This window comes from Hippocampus bargibanti, linkage group LG02 (assembly GCF_051943395.1).
Source record: "Hippocampus bargibanti isolate YZ-2025 linkage group LG02, ASM5194339v1, whole genome shotgun sequence".
Lineage (NCBI taxonomy): Eukaryota > Metazoa > Chordata > Actinopteri > Syngnathiformes > Syngnathidae > Hippocampus > Hippocampus bargibanti.
This window is the reverse complement of record NC_142735.1, coordinates 20657423-20676491: the sequence shown is the minus strand read 5'-3', so window position 1 is coordinate 20676491 and position 19069 is coordinate 20657423. Positions and strand designations below refer to the sequence as shown.

Below are 19069 nucleotides of genomic sequence, written 5' to 3'. Positions count from 1 at the left end.
CAACCCTTAGACTCTTGGCAGGTCATTGCCGCGCTCACCGTGATGTGACCTTGCCGCTTCGCGCAGCCAACTTGACGTTTAGGATGTTTAAGATAAAATATTTTCTATTCCCTTCTTCCCCCGCTCCCAAGTTTCACTTTCACAAGCTCCAGGTTACGTTATGTGAAGTTCACACTCTTGTTTTTTTTGTTTCTCTTCGTAGGTTTCACTTTTGTCGCATAGGTGTGCCTTGCGACTTTTTTCGTGTCCCACTGGTGCAAACTGACTCGTCCCCTTGGCAATGGTGATAATTACAATATCCCTTTCACCGTTCAAAGATTTACGAGGCGACGTACGTTTTGGTTGATAGACGTCAGCAACGTCGAGTCGCGCTGTTTGCTTTTCTGCGGATGTTCATCTACTTCAAAATATCGAATGACATGGCGTAAAAAGCATCGACACGGAGAGTGATAGGACTATTCTATATACACATCTTTAAACATCTGATGTTACTTGATTAGTCTTCAATCACAAAGTTGGGTCTATCAGAGAGAAAAAAAGAAATGAAATGAACATGACTCAAAGCGAAGTTTTTCGATGGCTCTTGTACACGGATGGAGTCAGTTCTATACCCGAACGTCGTCGCAGCTGTGCGGGTCGGAGGAGCATTTTGGATTCGGGCCAGATGAATGCGGAGCTTCTGCTGCCAACAATGAGCTACTATGTGGCCTTTGTACCAACACCAATCGCAATGCCACAAAGCCCAACGTCAATTCAAAACACAAGCATGCAATACGATTTCACAAAAAAAAAACAAATAGAGAGAAATAGGTAAACATATACATTATTAGCTTAATACATAAACAGATTAATAACGTAATTAAATAATTAATATGTGACGAATAAATAAATAAATAACAAAATAAATAAATAAGCTGTATAAATAATTGAATAAATAAATAAATGCCTGAATACATAAATAAATACACACAAACACAAAATAAACAAATAAATAAATAAATAATCCAATTTCACACACAAAAAATATATAGATAGCTAGGTAAATAAATACATTATTACATTAATACTTAGACATATTAATAAAGTAATCAATTGGTGCATAAATTAATAAATTAACAAATGAAACTGATAAATAAATAAAACAGTTATATATAAAAAATAACTATTTAAATTCACACAAACACAAATTAATTAATATGTGAATAAATTAATAAATGAACACATTAAAATTGATAAGTAAATGAATACATAAATAAATAAATAAATAAATAAATGGGTGAATAAATAAATAAAACAGAAAGCTATATAAATAAATGAATGAGTAAATAAATACAAACACACAAATAAACAAACAACCCAAAAATAAACAAATAATCCAATTTCACACAAAAATCAAATCCAATTTCACACAAAAATCAAATCCAATTTCACACAAAAATCAAATAAATACTGTAAATATAAATAAATAAATAGATTAATACATAAACATTAATACAGTAATTAATCATTAAGTGAATACATTAATAAAGCAACACATTAAAATTGATAAATAAATGAATAAATGGGTGAATAAATACATGAGTAAATAAACAAAACATAGATATACAAATATATAAATACATAAATAAACACACATAAACCCACAAATAAACAAACACCCAAGTAAAAAAAACACAAATAAATACATAAATAAATAATACATACATACACAAATAAATAAAATAAGAAGATTAAGAAAAAATATTTTTTCAACGAGACTTCCATTGTGTGCTGTAGTCCATTTCTCAATAGCTTGCAATTCTAGCACCCACTGATTACCCGAAAAAAAATAAAAATAGCTGCTAGGCCTCCATCACTTCTTCTCCGAGGTGATTTCCCGCTTGCCTCTTGTCCCCTTTCTCTGCCCTGCCCTCCTTCCTTCATCTATTTGGTTATCCCCCCCCAGCGACACACTTGTATAATTGCCTGGCGTCTTGGTGGGAGCTCAGAAGTGTGATACTAAACCGCTCCAAAGTCTTAGGTGAAATAAAGGCCACTTCCCGGAAGCCATTACCAATCACTGGTGTTGCCTGCCGCTTATTATTATTATTATTATTATTATTATTGTTATTATTATTATTATTATTATTTATGTATTTATTTATTTTTAAATTATTTTTATTGTTTGTTAATTGCCTGCCGCAGATACGCCGCTACGAAAGCCCTATTTTCACAGAGATATTTTGCCCAGACCGCATTTGTTCACATTTCTGCGCCTCTCGCTCGCCTTGCCGAGCGCCGCACCACTCTGTGTGTGGGTGTCGACCGTAGCCGAGAGGAGTTATTTGTGCGCGTGTGGGTTGGCGAAAGAAACGCACACTGTGTTGAGTGAGATTGCCGACATTGTACCCGTGTATCGTTTTGTGCGCGTGCTATGATTTATGCCCTTGGCTGGATACGATTCCGTCGCAGTGCTAACGCCGGGGTCGATACTGAAAAGATGGCGAGCCGCAGAGACAAAAAGGCTATAGGTGGGAAATGTTACGACAGTGGAAAGTATACTGAAAATGTGCTGGTGTTAACCCCATGGGAATTGTTGAATTAAAACAAGAACTTCTCAGGATGCGTTCTATTGTGTTTGTTTGGCAAAGGCCAAACAAGAAGCGTATGATGACTTGTATGCTAAGATGAACAGCAAGGAAGGCAAGACTGATCTTTACAGGCTGGCGAGACAGAGAGAAAGTGTTGATAAGGACCTGCACCCGGTTAGGGTGATTAAGGATAGTGATGGCAATGTATTAGCAGGTGCCAGTAGTGTTATGGCAAGATGGAAAGAGTACTTTGAATAATTGATGAATGAGTAAAATGAGAAGGAACAAAAAGTAGAAGAGTGACTGTTGTGGACCAACACGTAGCAAACATTAGCAAGGAAGGCAAGACTGATCTTTACAGGCTGGCGAGACAGAGAGAAAGTGTTGATAAGGACCTGCACCCGGTTAGGGTGATTAAGGATAGCGATGGCAATGTATTAGCAGGTGCCAGTAGTGTTATGGCAAGATGGAAAGAGTACTTTGAATAATTGATGAATGAGTAAAATGAGAAGGAACAAAAAGTAGAAGAGTGACTGTTGTGGACCAACACGTAGCAAACATTAGCAAGGATGAAGTGAGGAGGGCGCTGAAGAGGATGAAGGGGGGGGAAAGGCACTACGGCCTGATTGTTTCCCAATCGAAATATGGAAGTGTCTAGGAGAGGTGGCAGTGGTGTTCCTGACTGGGTTATTCAACAAGATCTTAGATGGTGAGCAGATGCCTGAAGAATGGAGACGAAGTGTACTGCTGCCCATTTTTAAGAACAAGGGAGATGTGCAGACTTGTAGTACCTACAGAGGAATATAAAGTTTATGAGCCATACAATGAAACTATGGGAAAGAGTAGTTGAAGCTAGACTAAGAGCAGAAGTGAACATTTGTGAACAGCAGTATGGCTTCATGCCAAAAAAAGCGGACGACAGATGCAGTGTTTGCTTTAAGAATGTTGATAGAGAAGTACAGAGAAGGTCAGAGGAAATTGCACTGTCTTTGTAGATCTGGAGAAAGCATATGACAGGGTGCCCAGAAAAGTATGTCAGAGCATTGTATGACATGTAATATGACTGTAAGACAGTTGTGAGGTGTGCTGTCGGTGTGACTGAGGAATTCAAGGTGGAGGTGGGACTCCACCAGGGGTCAGCTCTGAGCCCCTTCTTATTCGCTATGGTGATGGACAGGTCGGCAGACGATGTTAGACAAGAAGCTCCTTGGACCATGATGTTTGCAGATGACATTGTGATCTGTAGCGAGAGAAGGGAACAGGTGGGGGAGAAACTAGAGAGGTGGAGGTATGCCCTGAAAAGGAGAGGAATGAAGATCAGTCACAGCAAGACGGAATATATGTGTGTGAATGAGAGGGATATAAGTACAAGAGTGATGCTACAGGGAGAAGAGCTAAAGAAGGTGGAGGATGTTAAGTACTTGAGGTCTCTGTCCAGAGCAATGGAGAGTGTGGAAAAGAGGTGAAGAAGTGTGTCCAGGCAGGCGGGAACAACTGGAGAAAAATGTCAGGTGTGATGTGGGATAGAAGGGTTTCAGCTAGGATGAAAGGAAACGTGTATAAAACGGTGGTGAGACCAGCCATGATGTTTGGACTGGAGACAGTGCCACTGAAGAAAAGACAGGAAGCAGAGCTGGAGGTAGCAGAGCTGAAGATGTTGAGGTTTTCTTTGGGAGTGACCAGTTTGGATAGGATCAGGAATGAGTACATTAGAGGGACAACTCATGTTAGAGGCTTTGCAGAGAAAGTCAGAGAGGCCAGACTGAGATGGTTTGGACATGTCCTGAGGAGAGAGAGCGACTATATCGGGAAAAGGATGCTGAGTCTTGAACTGCCAGGCAGGAGACCGAGAGGAAGACCGAAGCGGAGGTTTATGGATGTTGTCAAAGAGGACATGAAGGTAGCTGGTGTGAGAGAAGAGGATGCACAAAACCGGGTTAGATGGAAGACACTGATTCGCTGTGGGGACCTCTGAAAGGAAAAGCCGAAAGGAAAAGAAGCTAAGGCGCACAGAAGTATAAGGCGCAATTTAATTTATCAATGTTTTCCAAATATCAGGCACACCACATTATAAGACGCTACAGTAATAATAATAAAAATAATACCTTTCATTTGTATTTGTACAGCCTTTCAAAACAAGAGGCTGGTCTTATGCACTACTTCTCCCGGGGGGGAAATGGAGTCAGTGGCTGCTGACAGTCGTTTCGAGACCTGTTGTGGCTCAATATTACTTCACATATAAGGGCCACCTACATAAAAGGCGCAGGATCATCTTTTGAAGATAATCAAGGCTTTTGGGTGCTCCTTATACACGGGAAAATACAGTACAGTATATCCTTTTTTGTTGTATTGAAGTGAAACACTATTTGCTTTCGTGGGCCACATAAAATCAGACGGCGGGAGGATTTGGCCCCTGTGTCTTGAGTTTGACACCATTGCGTTCCACTTTTGGAGTAAACAGGCCAATTGAAATTTTATTCAATATTACTTCACATATAAGGCACACCTGCATACAAGGCGCAGGGTCATCTTTGTAAGAAAATCAAGGCTTTTGGGTCCGCCTTATACACCAGAAAATATGGTCGATTAGATTAGATTAGCCTTTATTTGTCTGAGAGTGGAGAAATGTACATTTCACAGCAACAAAGTGATGAAAAGAATAGGGAAGGGAAAAAAAGAAGTAGAAAAACAAAATACAGGAGCTGCTGTAAAGGCAGCCACTCTCGCAGCAGCATTTTGAAGTCAAAAGAACAATAAAACAATAATAAATGAGTGTAACTAATGAGTGTTGTGAAATTTTCAGTGCCCACACATGCATAGATTTCAAATTGACACCAATCGGGGTCAAATCCAGATCACACCCAATTTAAAAAAATATAAATGTTACATCCACATTGACACAGTCCGTTTTTAACAGCGTCCATGAATTTTTAGTCCCCGGTGGATTTCCAGTGTTGTGTCGCGACCTCGAAGTGGAAGCAACAAGCTGCTCAATGTAAAGAAGAAATCAAGGCAGGAATTTGTAGAGACAATAAAAGCGCAAAATGTTTCAATTCAGCACCGCGCACGCCTCAATGCCGCTTTTGTGATTTGCGTGGACTCTTCCTGTCACCACTCGGGTTATTCTGCCTTTCAGACCAGCGTGTACCGCTCGTGTCCTTTTTGTCCTTTTCTTGTCCTTCACATTCTTATCTTGTATCCTGTCTTGTCCCACCGCTGCTGCTGCGACATCCCTTTTTATTCTCCCTTTGCCTCCCAGAGCGCCTTTCTCTCTCTCTCTCTCTCTCTCTCTCTCTCTCTCTCTCTCTCTCTCTCTCTCTCTCTCTCTCTCTCTCTCTCTCTCTCTCTCTCTCTCTCTCTCTCTCTCTCTCTCTCTCTCTCTCTCTCTCTCTCTCCCTCCCTCCATCTCCTTTTTTTTGTCTTTTCCTTCTCCGTCACACCCTGTCCTTTCTCCTCCCACAAGGCTTCAGCCCCATTAACGAGAGCGTGCACGTCGCGCGCCCCGCATGAGACGGAAATACGGTTAATGAGCTGATCTTAAGTGCCAATGTTTCAAATTGCGGTGTCACTCACGTTGAAATTTGCGCTCTGACAAAGTCTCTCGGCACACCGGCGCGCGTGTTGAAAAGGAAGATTGGGCGCTTGCAGTCAGCCGCCTGTTGTGACTTTGTGCGACGGCTAATGAGCCTCGGCTTGACATGTATGCTTGTGTTTTTGTAGCCGTCCGAATGAGCGTAATCGATAACAGCCGCGCATTTGTGTGTGTGTGCGTGGATCGATCACTCGCCATCTCCTCTTTGATACCTAATGGAGACTGACAGCACAACTTTGACCCTCGCTGTGTGTTTGTAATTTGAGCTACAGCACACAAATGCCGCGAGTAGCCTTTGCAAGCTTCTCAAATTCTTCTTTTTTTCTGCAGCTTGCCCACTTGAGTGTTTAAGATGATGGAAGAGATGTAAATGCCATGCAAAGACAACCTGAGTAAATCTAAAATGCGCTCTTGAATCGAATCATATCGTACCCCAGCTATCGTATTCATGCCTTTTTTCGGGGAGGTATGCTCCAGTCGGAAATGTTTTTTAGGATAATTCTTATGTGTAGTGCAGGTTTCCTTATATATGTTGTTGTGTTCTTAAAACATGCACACACGTGCACATGCACATACACATACACATACACATACACATACACATACACATACACATACACATACACATACACATACACATACACATACATAGTGAGATCTGGGGTTGAATTCTGAGTCATGGCCTTCTTGGCTGGAGTTTGCATGTTTTCCTTATGCCTTTGTTTTTTTTCTTTAGCGGCTTCTGGTTTTCTCCCAACTGAATATGGTTTCCCAAAATTCTTAATTGCCCTGCAATGGAAACCGTTACTAGATTATGGTCCTGGGTGGAGTTTTCTTTTTTTTTTTCGTGCCTTTGTGGGTTTTCTTCGGGTGTTCCGGTTTTCTCCCAACATTAATATGTGGTTCTCTGTAAAAACTAGTTTGACACCCCTGCTTCAAATCGTCAATAAGTGTGATTGTGAGCGCAACTGGTGCCCTGTGATTGGCTGCCAACCGGTTCAGGGTGTACCCGCATATTACCCGACAACTGTAATAGGCACCAGCACAGCCCCTGAGAACCCGCAGGTCATGAATTATTTTTAACGTATCTCGCTTGCAACTCTTGAGAATCTTGGCCATAAACATGGCGAGTGGTCTTTTGTTTGAAATGTCGCTGCCATAAAAGAATGTGCGTAATACGGGATAGCTATTTTCCTCTGGTAAAGTTTATTCCCGAGTAAACTTTAAAAAAGTATCCATGGAGGCACATTTCTAAAGCGCATTTCGAGTTCCGACGTACTTCCGGGTCATTGGGCTCAGTTAGGGAAAGGAAGTTGTGACGCTCCAAGCAGAAGAAAAGAAGGCCAGTGAATCATATTGCAGACAGGATTTGGCGCAGCCCTCCCACCCGTCCCTCCACGTTCGTTTTCCTTTCAAGTGCGCACGCTGGGTAACGAGGCCGCCCATGTGCACCAGTCGCAAAGCGCCTGCAGTCCGTCGACTGGGCGACCGCATCCTTTGCGAGCGAGGCCTGTGCTCATCAAATAATTTCCTTCACAGGGAACACGAGGTGCCCTCAACTCAAATTACCGACGGTGCCTTTAATCCTGGGCTGGGCCCCGGCAACACTGAGCACAGAGGAATTTTTATCGTCCAAAAAGCAGATTACTTGACAGAACCCGTCTGTGATAAATGGGGGCGGCCTTAGCGTGTGCTCCATTCCCAGAATAACCCGTCGGTCTCCTCCTCCTACGTGGGAGCAGGGGTTTGGTTTTAGTAGCTAATGAACGCCAAGGCCTAATAAATCTAAATGAGGTCACGCCCGCTCTCTAGGAAAGCTCCAAAAATGTCTCGAAATGACATCACGGCATAAACGAACGCTCTCATTTGGGGATTCTTATAAAACACGTGACCAATTGCAGGAGAGACAACTGCACGCGAGTCACGTCATGCCCGATCCCACCTCGGCTGATGAGTTCAAAAACTAGTTGAAACCACCGCTAGCTATTCGTGAGGTGCAAAATGTTCTTTGCATCGCAAATGATTCAGTGGCGTGCGGGTCTAAAAATTTCCGAGAAGTCTTAGACACAGCGCGATGGGTTTTGACGCATATGTTTTTTTTATGTTTGATTTTTGGCACCAGGAACGAAATTCTTGTAGCAATCAACAACAACATGCTAATCACATTAGGACATTTGAGACAAGCGGCTGTCATCACTCTCTTTTTTTCCTGTGTGTGTGCGTGTGCGCGTGCATGTGTGGGATTATCCAGCGGTGTACCAGAATCAGATTTGGTCCGTATGCTCAGACATAACCCCTCCTCCCGTCACTAGCAGGAGATTATATGTTCTTTCATGCACAAACCCGACAGGCAGAATCCCAAAAAAGGGGATGATAGTCCAAAATTGACATGAACAGTTCAAAACGTTGAGTTCACTCAAATTGCACGTTTGCACTCGTGCACACGTTTTGTCAGAGTAGAGACTCATCCGTTTCTTTTCCTGTACAAGTCATGTGTGCTATGCGTGTTCGTGTGTCTATAAATAAATACACGGGGGTGCATGAGACAGGATGTGGTCCCCATGGTGCGAAGTCCTCCCACGCCTTGCTTTAACTGTGCCTCCGTGCTAGCGGTCAAAGCTACATGTTTGCGCATGTCGCCAGACCAAAAAGTGAGGCGTGTCTATTTGAAGCGTCCCAAATATTTGTTTTCGAGCTCTCTCTCTCTCTCTCTCTCTCTCTCTCTCTCTCTCTCTCTCTCTCTCTCTCTCTCTCTCTCTCTCTCTCTCTCTCTCTCTCTCTCTCTCTCTCTCTCTCTCTCTCTCTCTCTCTCGCTGCCCCCCGCTGGGCAACGTGTACATCTGTCCCTTCGAGGTCCGGGCCTGGCGCCACTCCAAAAACATGAGCGAGCGTGTGTGGAAAGGTCACATGGTGCCGGCATGCGTGCCTGCGTTTTGATGACTAAGCTAGCTAGTGAACAAAATCGACGGTAGCTATTTACGAGATTTGTACAAAAGCTGGTAATGTCATCAGGTGTTTGAGTTTGTTTCCCGTTTATTTGATTTATTTGTTGTTGATTTATTTTTCAGGTGTGTGCTAGATAACTGGTATAATAATCATAATAAAAACTAGCATTAATATTAATAAAAATTGACATTTCTAATCCATTTCAATAATACTACTAATAATAATAATAGTTATATTGAATGGATAAAACAGCATTAATATTAATATTTTATTCATATTAACAGCAATAGTAATATGACAATAATAATATTAGGATAAAGTAATATCAATATTAATATCTATAGTATTATTGATCAATTTAGTGTTAATATTAAAATTGATTACGATATTGATCATGATGATAATCATGATGACAATAATAATAGTTATATTGCATAGATAAAACATTATTAATATGAATATATTATATTCATATTAACAGCAATAATAATAGTAATATGACAATAATAATTGTAGTATGAATTAATATCAATATTAGTATCAATAGTAATATTATTATTCTCGTGAATGCTGATTAATATTAAAATTGATGAAGATATTGATAGTGATGATAATAATAATCATAATAATAATAATAACGCTTACAAATGACAATTATTTTAATACAGTAATTAATTTAATGTCTTGATTTTTTTGCAATTAATCAGATAAAAACGGTCTCATGGTGATGATTTGAAAATGTTTAATCTTCGTGCTTGCCACAACATTGAAATAATAACCGAGTTGCACCTAATTTTGTCCACTTGGGCTTGCCATCCACGCATTAGACGCCATTGGCGTCACCAACATAATAATAATAATAATAATAATATTAATAATAATAATAATAATAATAATAATCTTCATTTCCTTTCGTCTTTTCCCCTCAGGGGTCGCCACAGCGCATCAATGCCTTCCATCTATCCCGGTTTTGTGCATCATCTTCTCTCACACCAGCTACCTTCATGTCCTCTTTGACCACATCCATAAACCTCCTCTTCGGTCTTTTTCTCGGTCTCCTGCCTGGCAGTTCAAGGTTCGGCATCCTTCTCCCGATATAGTCACTCTCTCTCCTCTGGACATGTCCAAACCATCTCAGTCTGGCCTCTCTGACTTTCTCTCCAAAGCCTCGAATATGAGTTGTCCCTCTAATGTACTCATTCCTGATCCTATCCAACCTGGTCACTCCCAAAGAAAACCTCAACATCTTCAGCTCTGCTACCTCCAGCTCTGCTTCCTGTCTTTTCTTCAGTGGCACTGTCTCCAGTCCAAACATCATGGCTGGTCTCACCACTGTTTTATACACTTTTCCTTTCATCCTAGCTGAAACCCTTCTATCACTGTTGCACTTGGATCCCTCTCATTCACACACATATATGCCGTCTTGCTGTGACTGATCTTCATTCCTCTCCTTTCCAGGGCATATCTCCACATCTCTCGTTTCTCCGCCACCTGTTCCCTGTTCTCGCTACAGATCACAATGTCATCTGCAAACATCATGGTCCAAGGAGATTCTTGTCTAACATCGTCTGTCAGCCTGTCCAAATTATTATTATTATTATTATTATTATTATTATTATTATTATTATTATTATTATTATTATTATTATTATTATTATTATTTCGTCTGTGTAAGCTCTCAGTCGTACAGGAGTGGTCCATCGATGAGAAGGTTTCTTCAGCCGTCATCTGTACAAAAGTGAAGGTTTCGGACGTTTCGCCTCCTATCCAAGAGGCTTCGTCAGCGAACTAAAGTCTGACTGGTCGTATCGGCCCTATTTATATATCCCTAATGTCCAGACATGGTGGCGCCGGACACAGCTATGATAGGTCCCTACTCTCAGGTTGGGGGGGCAGAGGACCCCTCCCTGTGGCCCCACTGATTGTTCCTACATTCCTGACTAACGACTGGCCTATTACTCCCACTCCCACCGGTATCACCTCATTAGCATAACAACCCTCATCAGCATTACGAAAGTTGCCTAACCTGTTTTGCCTAAGCAGGCTATTGTATGAACGATCCAAATTGAACCTCACCCCACCAGTCCGGTTTAATGAAGGATTTTGTTGTTTTATAAGAATCGCTTATTCTAAATTTGCGAATTAGGAGACTTAACATAGAGATAAAAAACAAACAGTCAGAAATAGAAACTTATTATCAGCGATTACAAACTAAACTTACCCACAAAATCTATCAGGAAGTGTGTGAATTTACTAAATCCGGTTATATGAGGCACCACAGCAAAACCAAAGAGAGACAAAAGGGTAAATTTCAAAAATTACTTTTACTGAAACAATCTCAGCTACTGGTAAACACGCGAAAAATTAGGAATGAACAGTTTACAAGGGAGAATTGGATCAAAAATTTGTCAGACAGAGATCTCTCAGAGACAGAAAAGGCGGTACTTACCAAAGGTTTAAATTTCTCAGTGACTCCTAAAACTATACCTACTATAGGTTACATCACAGCTACTGAATCGGCTATTAAAAATAACAAACTTTCGTATGCAGAGGCAGATGATCTACGCATTAAAATATCAGCTCTTCTCAGTAGTGCCAAACTTCCTCCGTCCAACATAACATTAGAAGAGAGAAAGGCGTTAACTACTCTACAAAAAGACAAAAATATTACTATTTTGCCAGCAGACAAGGGCAGATGCACAGTGCTTCTCAACACATTGGATTATGAAGACAAAATAAATAGGTTAATCAGTGATTCTAACACGTATGAGCAACTAAAAAGGGACCCTTCCAATAGATACAAGAAAGAAATGATTGACTGTCTCCAAAAGTTAGAGAAAGGTAAACATATAGACAAACAGGTGTATTTTAGATTATACCCGGGAGAGGCCACGCCATGTATCTATGGCCTGCCAAAAATACATAAAGAAGGGTCCCCCCTCAGACCCATTGTTTGTAGCATTGACTCCTCTACATACAATGTAGCCAAATATTTAAAAACTATTTTAGCTCCGTTGGTTGGTAACACAGAATATCACATAGAGAACACCACAGGGTTTGTAGAGATGATCAAAGACCATATATTGGAACCTGAGGAAACTTTGGCATCATACGATGTGACTTCTCTCTTTACATCTGTCCCAACCCCAGCAGCAGTCTCAGTGGTGAGGACGAGGCTGCTGGCGGATGTTTCTCTGCATGAAAGAACCAAACTTAAACCGGATCACATCTGCCAATTATTAGAAATCTGCCTTAATACTACGTATTTTCAATTTCGGGAAAAACTTTATAAACAAATTCATGGTTGTGCTATGGGCTCACCAGTTTCACCCATAGTGGCTAATCTTTACATGGAAGAGATGGAGAAACAGGCCCTCACATCCTTCCCAGGGACAAAACCTAGACACTGGTTTAGATATGTGGACGATACTTTTGTCATAATTAAGAAACAAGAAATTCAATCCTTCTCAGATCACCTCAACTCTGTAGACTTCAACATTAAATTTACTCGTGAGGACATTCAAGAGAACCAACTAGCCTTCTTGGATTGTAAAGTAATTATAAAAGAGGACAGAGTGCTAAAAACAGAAGTCTTTAGGAAGGCTACGCACACTGACCAATACTTACTTTTTGACTCTAACCACCCTTTACAACATAAACTAGGAGTTATCAGAACCCTCCAGCATAGGGCTAAACTAATACCAACTAGCACTGAAGGTAGAGAAAAGGAGTCAAAACATATCAGGAGAGCACTCACTAACTGTGGGTACCCTCAGTGGTCATTCAACAAATGTCAGAAAGAAAGAATAGGGAATGAAACCAATAATTCTCAAGATACAAAAAGGAGAGGAGTAGCAGTACCGTACATTGCAGGAGTTTCTGAAAAATTACAAAGAGTCCTTTGGCAACATAAAATTCCTACTTATTTCAAACCGATAAACACGTTAAGGCAAAAATTAGTGCATCCAAAAGATAGGCTACCAAATGAAAAACAAAGTAATGTAGTTTATTCCATACATTGTAAGAATGAAAATTGTAAAGAGCAGTACATTGGGGAGACTCAACAAATTCTCAAAAAAAGACTTTATCAACATCGCAGGGATAATATAAGTGGACCTCAATCGGCAGTACATTTGCACCTAAAAGCTAGCAACCACTCATTTGACGACAATGAGGTTAAAATCTTAGCGAAAGAACATAGATGGTTTGAAAGGGGGGTAAAAGAAGCGATTCTTATAAAACAACAAAATCCTTCATTAAACCGGTCTGGTGGGGTGAGGTTCAATTTGGATCGTTCATACAATAGCCTGCTTAGGCAAAACAGGTTAGGCAACTTTCGCAATGCTGATGAGGGTCGTTATGCTGATGAGGTGATACCGGGGGGAGTGGGGGTAATAGGCCAGTCGTTAGTCAGGAATGTAGGAACAATCAGTGGGGCCACAGGGAGGGATCCCCTGCCCCCCCCCCCCCAACCTGAGAGTAGGGACCTATCATAGCTGTGTCCGGCGCCACCATGTCTGGACATTAGGGATATATAAATGGGGCCGATACGACCAGGCAGACTTTAGTTCGCTGACAAAGCCTCTTGGATAGGAGGCGAAACGTCCGAAACCTTCACTTTTGTACAGATGACGGCTGAAGAAACCTTCTCATCGATATTATTATTATTATTATTATTATTATTATTATTATTAGTAGTAGTAGTAGTAGTAGTAGTAGTAGTAGTAGTAGTAGTAATATTGTTGTTGTTGTCATTATTATTGTTATTAATTATTTATCTAAGGCATGTATCATGACTGTAAGACAGTTGTGAGGTGTGCTGTTGGTGTGACGGAGGAATTCAACCGCCACGGTGGCACTACACCATGGCTCAGCTCTGAGCCCCTTCTTATTTGCTATGGTGATGGACAGGCTGACAGACGATGTTAGACCATGGACCATGATGTTTGAAGATGACATTGTGATAAGTAGCGAGAACAGGGAACAAGTGGCGGAGAAACTAGAGATGTGGAGATATGCCCTGGAAAGGAGAGGAATGAAGATTAGTCGCAGCAAGACGGAATATATGTGTGTGAATGGAAGGGATCCAAGTGCAAGAGTGATGCTACATGGAGAAGAGATAAAGAAGGCGGAGGATTTTAAGTACTTGGGGTCAACTGTCCACAGCAATGGAGAGTGTGGAAAAGAGGTGAAGAAGCGTGTCCAGGCAGGCTGGAACGACTGTAGAAAAATGTCAGGTGTGATGTGTGATAGAAGGGTTTCAGCTAGGATGAAAGGAAAAGTGTGTAAAACGGTGGTGAGACCAGCCATGATGTTTGGACTGGAGACAGTGCCACTGAAGAAAAGACAGGAAGCAGAGCTGGAGGTAGCAGAGATGAAGATGTTGAGGTTTTCTTTGGGAGTGACCAGGTTGGATAGGATCAGCAATGAGTAGAGGCTTTGGAGAGAAAGTCAGAGAGGCCAGACTGAGATGGTTTGGACATGTCCAGAGGGGAGAGAGTGACTATATCGGGAGAAGGATGCAGAATCTTGAACTGCCAGGCAGGAGACAAAGAGGACGTTTATGGATGTGGTCAAAGAGGACATGAAGGTTGCTGGTGTGAGAGAAGAGGATGCACAAAACACTGATTCACTGTGGCGACCCCTGAAGGGAAAAGCCGAAAGGAAAAGAAGAAGAAGATTTTTATTAAATATTTGTCTGACTTGTTTATTTATATTTATTTGTTTGTTTGTAGTAAAGGGTTGATTTTTGAGCTTCAGGTAGAGTCCATTCAATGGGGGTCCTCCCAGACGTTGCATTTTCTTTTCTTTAGTTTTGATTCAAGCCAATGTATCAGTTTGTGTATCTTTGCCGGTGCTGATGATCAAATTTGGTGATCTCAGTGACTGCATAACAACATTTTTTAACAAAATTTTGGAACAAATGACATGGAGTAGTGTGCGGCATTACCACCCCGACCTACCTGAAAAAAATATTGCAGTAATATATTACATTTAGGTGTCAACAAAGTAGCAATATAACTCATAATATAACTTGTATAACATTGCATCATGCCATAAAATTCAAACAGGCCCAAACAGAAATACCATTTAGGTTTTTTTCTCCTTTCGTCTTCAATCAAGTAAAACTGGCTGAGTGACATAAAAATGTTGGATTGTTTTTGAGGAAGAGGAAGAGCGAGTCGCATCACTTTGAGATCATTTAATAAAAAAAAATACCAAAGCTCGCGCACACGCATGTGCGTATGTATACACCGTCGCGCATACATGCACATGTGTGTGTGTGTGTGTGTGTGTGTGTGTGTGTGTGTGTGTGTGTGTGTGTGTGTGTGTGTGTGTGTGCGTGTGGGCGTGTGGGCGTGTGTGCGTGCGTGTGTGTGTGTTCAGGCAGGAACAAGCCAATTTCCTTGTGGCTATAAATATATTACTCGTGAAACCTGTCTAACTAGCACCGATAGTAAACACACGCAGACGCTAAAATGGGAAGAGGGGTTGATGGGGGCGGACCTTTGAGCACACCTGCGGGAGTGTTGCCAACTGACAAGGTGTGAGAAGCAGGAAGTGACCGCATATTGTTTGAGGAGCCACCAGCGTGGAAAGGAAGTTGCAAGCTGGTCCGGTCTGGCTGGGTCTGGTAGCAGCTCCAGAGCTGTCATGTCTTTCTCTTAGTTTCGTTTGTTACTGTTTCGGGCCAGTTGCTAAGAAACTAAAAAAAAAAAACGCAACAAAAATTCGGGTGAGGTCCATGCCACGCATCGCCTGCCTATGCTGGCCCTCTGCCGAGCGAGGTGGTGCTGCGTGTGCTTCCAGCACAAGGAAGAACGCTTTGGCGAGGATGAGGATCAAGCGGAAGCTAATTTGGTTCAGAAGTACTATTGGAGCCAGTCTGTCGAAGAGGTCAGTGCGACCGCGGAAAGGAACGTATGTTAGGTTTGGTTGTGGGAATTAGCAACTGTGCTGCTTCAGATGGGTCACTTTGGACTTGGCCTTGTATGCTTGTGTTGCTTTGGAACAAAGTCCAAGCGAGCCATAAAGGGCAATACCGTGAGATAGCTTCCATTGCTCAACTCAGCACATTGTAAGTGTCACTTTCTGAGTGGCGGTACTTTGGACACCCCCACACCCCCTCCAACCCCTGCACTCAACTATCAGCTGCCAGTATTTGCACACTTAAGTTGACACAAGTGCCGGTGATATGCAAAGAAAGCCCAATGGAATCACATCCAAACATTGATGGTGGGGCAGATTCGAGCCCGTGTTGCTGTTCCTTCATGAAAACCGAGATCGGGTTTTTTTCCAAGAGGGTTTGTCGAGTAGGCTGAGACAGAAACTACCGGCTTGAGTCGAAGGAGATGTCATTACAAACGATCTCTTGACGAATAAGAGCTCTGCTGTCCGGATGCCTCATGTGCCTTGTCTTCCCTGATATTTGTTTGCGCAGAAGAGCGTAAAAGAGGGAAACCTGTTGAAGCAGACGAGCTCCTTTCAAAGGTGGAAGCGCCGGTACTTCAAGCTCAGAGGAAGAACGCTCTACTATGCCAAGGACTGCAAGGTAAACTGCCTCTCTCCGACAACTAACTAACTAACTAACTGACTGACTGACGAACGCATGAATGAATGAAAATGAATTGAAGAAATAAATGAGTACGTAACTAAATAAATAGATACCAGTGACGTGCAGTCAGTGGAGGCAGGTGAGGCAATGCCTCACCTGTCATCATGGGAAGCTGTCATGGAAATATCAAAAAAAGTAAAATTAAACAGTTAGATGTATTTAGTGATTTGTACTTTAAAGTTCTTGTCCATTTAACTTCACCGTTTTAGGATTTTTTTCAAAATCGCTGAATTTTCACATTTACCGTTCAAATACTAAGTTGAGACGAGCGGTGACGTCATTGATGACGTCAGTGCCTCACCAGCCATGAACCTCACCCCACGTCACTGATAGATACAATGATGAATTGATAAATGTTCAATGATGAATAAATAATAATATATGAATAATAAATAAATAATAAGAATGAATAATAAAAACAAAGACTGACATAAATAAATAAAAATAAATGAATGAATAAATACATGAATACATAAATACAAGTAAATACACAAATGAATGAATGAATGAATGAATGAATAAATAAACACACAAACAAGTACATAAATAACAAAAGAATCAACTAAATAAACAAATTTATAAACAAATAAATGAATGAACGAATAAGTAAAAAAATAACTGTTTTAAACAAACAACTAAATAAAAAACTAAATAATAAACACATTTATCAATAAGTCAATAAATAAATAGTCAGACAGACAAACAGACAGATAGATAGATAGATAGATAGATAGATAGATAGATAGATAGATAGATAGATAGATAGATAGATAGATAGATAGATAGATAGATAGATAGATAGATAGATAGATAGATAGATAGTGACGTGCCGGCAGGTGAGGCCGTGCCTCACCTGTCATCATGGCAATATCAAATGAAAAAATAAATTAAACAGTTATATTTATTTAGTGATTTCTACTTTAAAGTTCTTTTCCATTTAACTTCACCGTTTTGGGATTTTTTTTTTTTTCAAAATTGCTGAATTTTCACATTTACTGTTCAAATACTAAGTAGAGAGATTGGTGTCCCTCTGCATATCAATAAAAGTGTTCAAAAGCTTTTAGAATGAACTAAATTTCTACAGCTTAGCTGGTGTATATAATGTACAGTAATTGTACATTAAAAACACTGTACTACAGTGTTCATTTTATTTTATTTTCATCAAAATTGTGTGCATAGGTGAGGCACACAGTTCTCCTGCCTCATGACAGGGGGCGCTGGTGATTACAGCTTTTTCTTGTACCTCCTTGGCTGCAGAATAATAGAATTAGTGAGAGCAAGCTACAGTAAACAGTTAGGAAGTTAAGTGCAACCATCCAGTCATTTTTTCGTGTTGCTTGGCCTTATTTTAAGAATGGAGGATTACATATCTAAATTGAAAGAAATAGAGATACTTTTAAAACTGTTGCATTAATAACTGAAAGTTATTGATGATGCCTTTCTTCAGAAGGAGCGGTGCATGGACTTCATTTATAAGTAATGGTAACACGATAATCACATTTTTTAATTCATTTTTTCTATGCTACAGTTTATATAAAGAATGCTGACATGACATTTTAAACAAAACACGTTAACTGTTGCCAATCAAATGGTGACACTACTCTGTGGTGGTCATATGTTTGTAAATCTGACTGATGACGTCAGTGCCTCACCAGCCATGAACCTCACCGCATGTCACTGATAGATAGATAGATAGATAGATAGATAGATAGATAGATAGATAGATAGATAGATAGATAGATAGATAGATAGATAGATAGATAGATAGATAGATAGATAGATAGATAGATAGATAGATTTGTTCATAATTGCTGAATTATGAACGCGCTCATAATTGCATAGTTGCTGAATGAATAAGTAAATACATACATACATAAACAAACACAAATAAATACATAAATGAATGAACGAATAAATAAAGAAATACTTAAACAACATAATCATCAAGAAAATAAATAAATAAACTGCTGCGTTTGTAATTGCTGCCACACTGTTGGCCATTCTTGTCATCATGTTATCTTTTTTTTCTCCCAAAGTCTCTTATTTTTGACGAAGTGGACTTATCCGATGCCAGCGTGGCTGAAACCGGCACCAAGAACATCAACAACAGCTTCACGGTGAGTGTCACTCAAATAATGATTCCCGTCCGTGACTTGTTAGTGAGGTTGCGTTTCTAATGCTTCACCTTTCGCAGGTTATCACTCCTTTTCGCAAATTGATGCTATGTGCTGAGAACAGGAAGGAAATGGAAGACTGGATTGGGGCCCTCAGGTCTGTTCAGAAGTGGGAAATCTATGAAGTGAGTGGGTTTTATTTCTTTTTTTGTGTTGGATGAGGGTCGATGGG

At 40.6% G+C, this 19069-nt stretch overlaps 1 protein-coding gene across 1 annotated transcript in view; it reads left to right on the top strand.

Annotated features, from left to right (window-relative positions):
• Positions 1-19069, top strand: part of LOC148901855 (diacylglycerol kinase delta) — a 45614-nt gene that overhangs the window by 10282 nt on the left and 16263 nt on the right. The window contains exons 6-8 of the mRNA XM_088989911.1: positions 16550-16660; positions 18760-18840; positions 18918-19022. Coding sequence (XP_088846037.1) covers positions 16550-16660; positions 18760-18840; positions 18918-19022 — 297 coding nt within the window. The remainder of the gene's footprint in view (positions 1-16549; positions 16661-18759; positions 18841-18917; positions 19023-19069) is intronic.